Source organism: Camelina sativa, chromosome 16 (assembly GCF_000633955.1).
Source record: "Camelina sativa cultivar DH55 chromosome 16, Cs, whole genome shotgun sequence".
NCBI lineage: Eukaryota > Viridiplantae > Streptophyta > Magnoliopsida > Brassicales > Brassicaceae > Camelina > Camelina sativa.
Genome location: NC_025700.1, coordinates 26,782,881 through 26,789,580, shown reverse-complemented (window position 1 = coordinate 26,789,580; position 6,700 = coordinate 26,782,881). Strand labels below are relative to the sequence as shown.

At 38.6% G+C, this 6,700-nt stretch overlaps 1 protein-coding gene across 1 annotated transcript; it reads right to left on the bottom strand.

The window, feature by feature from the left end:
* On the bottom strand, positions 12–6,694 carry LOC104752691. Its single transcript, XM_010474893.1, has 19 exons — positions 5,512–6,694; positions 5,335–5,421; positions 5,042–5,243; positions 4,821–4,935; positions 4,445–4,516; positions 4,093–4,185; positions 3,882–3,963; positions 3,740–3,799; positions 3,600–3,652; positions 3,049–3,215; positions 2,725–2,938; positions 2,395–2,452; positions 2,249–2,305; positions 1,909–2,166; positions 1,735–1,799; positions 1,594–1,650; positions 1,411–1,504; positions 464–604; positions 12–361 (listed from the first exon to the last, which is right to left on the bottom strand). The coding sequence occupies exons 1-19, from the start codon at positions 6,649–6,651 to the stop codon at positions 236–238; spliced, it is 3,141 nt and encodes a 1,046-aa protein (XP_010473195.1). The 5' UTR covers positions 6,652–6,694; the 3' UTR covers positions 12–235.

The window sequence follows — 6,700 nt, the reverse complement described above, 5'->3', positions numbered from 1 at the left end:
CCCCCCCCTAAAAAACCATAAAGAATGCCCAATGTATTTTAGACCCCATTTACTTCCTCACTATTCCCCCCTACCAAAAACCAAATTCTCTTACCCTTGTTGTGTGCATCTTGAGACACATTAAGGGGGAAAACCTGTACACTAAGGCTACTACCCGAAAATTAGATTAAAGATAAAATACCCAATCGTTTCACCGACTTCCAACACCAAAAAACAACAAAGACAACCTTCGGCTTTACTCTTTCATATTGTCTTCTTCGGGTTTACTCACGGCTGCTCTTGTTGGTTCAGGGACACTCTTTCTCAACATTGATGTTCCATGAAATATCATCACCGAGTAGTCTTTTCTGCATTCTTTCACCTATTAAACCCCCACAAACAGTATGTGTATCAGAGATGGGAATCATTTCCAGAGAGTTTTACGTTTACTGACAAGGGTTTATTAATTGAGATGGATGGATACCTCCTCTTCGGTCATCTTGCTGAAACCAAATTTGTCAGTCCATATGGATTTGGCTTCATCTGCTGCTGGTAGCACGATATGTTTCACGTTTAGGAACCCGAGTAGCCTCTCTATGCAAGCAAACAGGCATTGGAAGTAACCCTACAGCAAAACAAAGAAAAAGCATCTTATCTTCATACAAATCAGATTATAGAGCGGATGGTTGGTAAAATCTAACAAAAAAGAATTCCTTCTGCAGTTAATATGTTACACATCGTTCTGCTCTCCATTCTAAGCATAAACAGACAAAAAAACATGTAGGGTATGGGATTGACAACAAGAACGGGCTTGTTCTTGACCATTCTACAAGGCTAGGCAATTGTAGTAAAGATAATAACGATTCATGCAAGGTTCCTGGATCAAAACTAATTACCTGCCCTTGACAATCTTTGCTGGTAGCAACTAGAGGGAGTTCCGCAAATTCTGACCCAAAAACCCTAAAGACTCCCACTGAAACAATCACTTCACTGCAAAAGCAAACAAAAAAGACAACATAAAAAAAGATGAAACAAGCATCACAGAAAATAAATTAGAGTGGAAAGAAGAAGCAACATACTCCACAGCCAGCATGGTGCAGTACATGCCACTAAAATCTTGGCCCTTTGTTTGCCTTCTGTTCCATACACAAATTTGTTCATCANTCTCAAAAGAAAAGAGCAATTACAAGCATCTTATCTTCATACAAATCAGATTATAAAGCGTTGGATGGTTGGTAAAATCTAACAAAAGAATTCATTCTGCAGTTAATATGTTACACATCGTTCTGCTCTTCATTCAACAGACACAAAAACATGTAAGGTATGGGATTGACAACAAGAACGGGCTTGTTCTTGACCATTCTACAGGGGTAGGCAATTGTAGTAAAGATAATAAAGATTCATGCAAGGTTCCTGATCAAAACTATTTACCTGCCCTTGACAATCTTTGCTGGTAGCAACTAGAGGGAGTTCCGCAAATTCTGACCCAAAAACTCTAAAGACTCCCACTGAAACAATCACTTCACTGCAAAAGCAAACAAAAAAGACAACATAAAAAAAGATGAAACAAGCATCACAGAAATTAAATTAGAGTGGAAAGAAGAAGCAACATACTCCACAGCCAGCATGGTGCAGTACATGCCACTAAAATCTTGGCCCTTTGTTTGCCTTCTGTTCCATACACAAATTTGTTCATCAGCTAGGTTTCATGAGAACAAAATATAATCCACTTGAGAAGATAAAAACTTTGCTTACCCGTACACCATGGCTGGTATGAGATCTCCTCTGGTTCCAGATTCACTGATAGGATCAAATCGCTCCTATAACATACCATGGTTACAAGGCACAAACAAACTAAACCCTTCATAAAGAATACAAGGGACAAACAGCAGAAAGGACAGAAGAGTTTGAAATGTGGTCTTCACTTACATGAAGGATGGAAACTGCCTTTGCGAGCAATACTTTTGTATCATCCGAAGAGGTCAACTTCCCACTAAGGACCCTCCATCTTATGTCTGGAACGGTGTTGTCATCTGAACATCCTTCTTCATTAAGTTTTTCCTTCTTCTTTATAAAATTCAGAATGTTGTTACTAAGCTTCTCTTCTCCGCGAACTATCAGATTGCCCAATGTAGTGTTGATATTTTCGCACCCGAGGGAACAAAACCATTTTTCTTCAGGTAGTTCCTGTTAAGACATAAACAAGAATGTGAGAGATAGACACTAAGTTTTCACCTGAGAGAAAGAAAGATCGAAAGAGGTAAAGCACCTTGAGATCAGCAATGTTATGTTCTTTCAAACAGCCAACATGGAATTCCTTTTCACACTGAGAAGAAAACAAATACCGAAAATGGTGAATGCCAGTTTCAGATTTAAGAGACACGGGTCCCTACACAGAAATGACCAACAAGATACCTGATCACAGATAATCACAGTGCGAGAATTAAAGCCCAACCTGCAAAAACTATGACCTCTGCAACAGCAACGAAAATTAAGTAAAGGTCAAGATCAGAAGGAAACGGTATCGATTAGGAGAGAAGCAGCCAATGTATTCATTTAGTTAGAAATACATAACTACGAGCCATATGAATTAGAAACATGAAGAAAAGAAATAGGATAATATATTAGCCAAATAAGACCTCATCAAACTACAACTTGCAATTTTTTGTAAGGGAAATTAGGTAAGACATTAAATGAGACACAAACCACTAAGATACTGAAATAAGAGAAAAGCATGATATTCACCTGCACAACACGCATACACTTGGGAGCTCGCTCTCAAAGGAGCTGACTATTCGAATGCATCTTTTGGTTATCTCAGCAATTGCATCAACTCCCTGAACTCTCCCAGCTGCAATGGCATTGAGATTGCTATCCACGAACTTCTCTCTTTCAACCATATTCACACAATATTTGCAGGACCACCTCTCACTCGGAAGGCTTGGGAGAGAAGCACATACTAGATAAACCAAACCAGACAGATTAGAAGTTGACGCTCCAAAAACTTTTTAAAAGGAGCAATAGAAGAATTCCAACAAAGAAACATAGAGAAAATGGCAGATATCAAACCTGTATGATATGATCTTGGACAGGTATCACAACATAAGAGCTCGCCTCCATCTCTACAGATACTGCAAAGGTCATCATTTTCACGGATGGAAAACCTCTGGTCCATGGATAGTGCTACTGATAGTTCATGAAGAGAGACCCCATTGGTTGTATAAATGTGCTGAAACCTGATCATCAACAGAAGATGAATTAATTGAAACAACAGTTTCTCTGTGAATCATACAATTAATGATCTTATGGATCCACGACTTATACATTAATTATACAAGTTCTGTATGTTTACTTTTTTTTAAGCATGGGGTAAAGGTGTTTATGCTTTTTGTCTATACAACAATACATGGCAGAGAAAATAAGAAAGGTTCTGTTATCGGGCTACGGGTTTCCAAGGAGAATGTAAGTAGCTTCATTATAATCCTTGATCTCTTGTATTTCAGCAAATTATTATACTAAGTTTAATTATATCAGAATTGGAGATTAAAAAGAAGTAGTAGAACAGGTACAGACCCATTACTATTACAGCATAAATATGGAAATAGTTGTGAGGAACTTACGGCTTCCGACGACTTGCACAGCCAGCATGGGCCTCAAACAATGAAGGACTGACCTGGTCACATAAACATAATAAAGGCTGCTTCAGAGCCCTATATACTTTAATTCCAGGAAAGCTAATTTGATGTTAGAAAGAACTTACCACTTTGTTGCAACAAGAGCAATGTATCCCAAATCCCTTTTTATAGCCGACAAGCAATTTCTGCACAATGATCGAAATGGTTAAAGAAGAATTAACTTACAAAAACGGGCTGGAAAAAGGCCGATTTCCATGCAGATCTAACCTTTCCAGCAAGGAAATAACCCACTTCAGTACCATCTGGCAGTATATCATCCTCAAAAACAAGTTTGTGCAGCCGCACATCCCTTTCAAAATGACAAAAGATAGACTGAGAACTAATATAAGTATGACAGACGGAAAGGAAGGCGAAAATCTAGCACTAGACCATAGATGCATTGGAAAAGTGTTGTCGCACTTATAACAACACTACTCACTTTCTGGTTAGTCTCCCTTGGCTGTTGCTTTTGATTGAGCTGGATTTTGACTCGCTCAGAATAGTTTCTGGAACCACACCTGGCTCGGGTGACCTGTGGAACTCCAAGATAAATTTAGCTTAGCCAATAACCCCAATGTACAAGTACAACTAAAGAGTATATGGCACAGCTCCAATATTACATTCTATTTAATCATTTTCCAGAATGATAAATGGCAAATTGTGAGCTAATTATAATATAAAAGGCAGCAAAAACACAAAATGCAACAAAATAAAATTAGGAAGCACAACCATCAAACAGTTGGCACCATCCACATAACAATAATACTCACTTTCTGGTTAGTTTTTCTCACCTGTTACTTTGGCGAGGACTGGATTTTGACCCACTAAGGATAGTTTTTGGAGCCACACTTGGCCTAGACGAACTGTTAAAATTGGGAACAGATTTAGAATCAATCGATTAGAGAAAGGTTAACATATTTATCGGTGTATTAGATATATCCAAAAATAAAGTTATGCATGTTACTACTTATAGAATTCTACATAAACAACCATATAATAGAGGATATACAGCTCGTAATCCACATTACTTATTTAGAAAATCATTATTCCTGAGTTTTACGTTTTACTTTCCACCCAGTCTGAAAAAGTAACTGAAAAGGATAATTGTATGCCCATCTAACTGCAAAGAAAAGGTTGTTGCGATAAATAAAGACAGATAAGCCATACCCGTTAAGAGCACCCTCTGCTTTAGAAGGACTGCTATGGTGTTCTGGCTCCTTAGCCTCCAAACACGATTTGCACAAAACTAATGAGTTTGTATCACAAGGCTCAACCATTGGACCTGCAATCATTTAGATGTAACCAGTATATTCTTTATAAAGAGAAAAAAAAAACAAGTGAAAGCAGTCTGTATAATGTTTGCACAAACCAATAAACCAATCAGTAACCTTGGCAATTCAAACACAGGCTAGATTTCCTTAAAGTTGGTCCAACTACCACACGAAGTTTTTCTTCTAGTATAGCCAAGGGAGTTTGCTTGCATGCATTCATGACATCACGAACTGTGGATCCCGACTCCAGTAAGATATATTCAGGTGGGCGCTTGTTTGTGCTAGAAGCATGCACCTCAAACATGCCAGGGCTCAAAACCTGTGAAGTAAAATTTTAGAAAGTTAAATCAACCTGCTTGCATTTGATAGGGCCAACTACAAGACCTTTAAGAAGAGAAAATATCACTAACTTGAATTCCTTTGCAGGCACTACAAAAGCACAAAATGCCTGATCCTTTTATTACTCCTTTAAGCCCTCTAGTCCCTGCCTCTTTCAACTACGATAAGAAGGTAACATACACATCAGCTATATAAAATCTGTTTTTTACATGAATAGAAGCAAAAAAAAAAAAAAAGACATCATATACCTTAGCTGCTTGAAGATAGTACACAGTTAGTCCCTCAAGTATTCCACAATTAAAAATTTCTTTCAGCTTAGATGGAAAATTCCTTAAAAATTTCCTGGGCCTTCCACGCTTGTTGTGAGAGGTTGTAACTGAAGGACTTTGAAAATCATCTATTTCGACATCATTGGCATTGACATCTACCTCGCCCAAGTCTGCTGGTATAGTAGTATTCCCCAAATTAGGATTGTCTGAATCACCTTCTTGTTTGACTAATGACCTCGTAAACCTCCTCAAAGGCTTATCTACCTCATCATTCACTGCCTTGTTAACAAGAAGTTGAGAACGACCACTCATCTGGGATGATCCACTTGGAAGCCCGAGGCATATCTCCACATTATTTTTTTGCTCACGAAGCTCCTCCACCTTCTTATATGCCACTAGGGTAGAAACATCAACACAATCATCTCCTCCACTATCTCTAACATCCTTTCCTGGATTGACATGATGGTCGTCATCAGCAGTAGCTTCAGGTTTAATACCCTCAACCTTCAACATGGAGCGGGTCAACCTTTTGCACGGTTTACCATAGATCAAACCTCCTCTTTCCGACTTAACCTGGCAAGATCTAGAAGCCATTTTTGCTAAGATACTAAAATCCGCAGGACATGCCACAACTAATTCTCTATCAACAACAGTATCTCCCCCAATCACACCCAAGCTTTCCTTCTCAGCCTCTATAACTTTCAGGGAACCCTTCTTCTCAGTCTGCTCCATTATTGAGTGAACATTGTCATTATTCCCAATCTCAATCTCCACATTATCTTCTATCCCCTTATCTTCACTCATCATAGATTCAACCAAAGCAGAGTCACTACACAACACCTTTGCCTCATCAACATCAACAACGTCACTCTTACCTTCATCGTCTTCTATAGCAACAGCAACAGTATCTTCCTCATCTTTAGTAAGACGAATCTTCTTAATCCCACTCGATTTCTTAACCTCCATACTAGTAGATTCAACATTCGAGTTTCGGCTCCCACGAGTCCGACCGAGTGACTCACCTCCACAGATCTCAGACTGAGATTTCAATACAAACTGCAATTCCCTTTTACACCCTGTACGAACCACGAATTCGCCAGTGGCTGTACCTTTCGCCATCGATTTCGTTAAACCAAAGATCACAATCAAAAAAAAAAAAAAAAAAAAA

Bases quoted from the DNA above. Each gene is read 5' to 3' on its own strand.
- LOC104752691 (XM_010474893.1), bottom strand. From the start codon at position 6,651: ATGGCGAAAGGTACAGCCACTGGCGAATTCGTGGTTCGTACAGGGTGT. The intron at 3,800-3,881 runs GTTAGATCTGCA...ATCATTGTGCAG, and splicing joins GTTATTTCCTTGCTGGAAAG to AAATTGCTTGTCGGCTATAA. The intron at 3,653-3,739 runs GTAAGTTCTTTC...TTATGTGACCAG, and splicing joins GCTCTTGTTGCAACAAAGTG to GTCAGTCCTTCATTGTTTGA.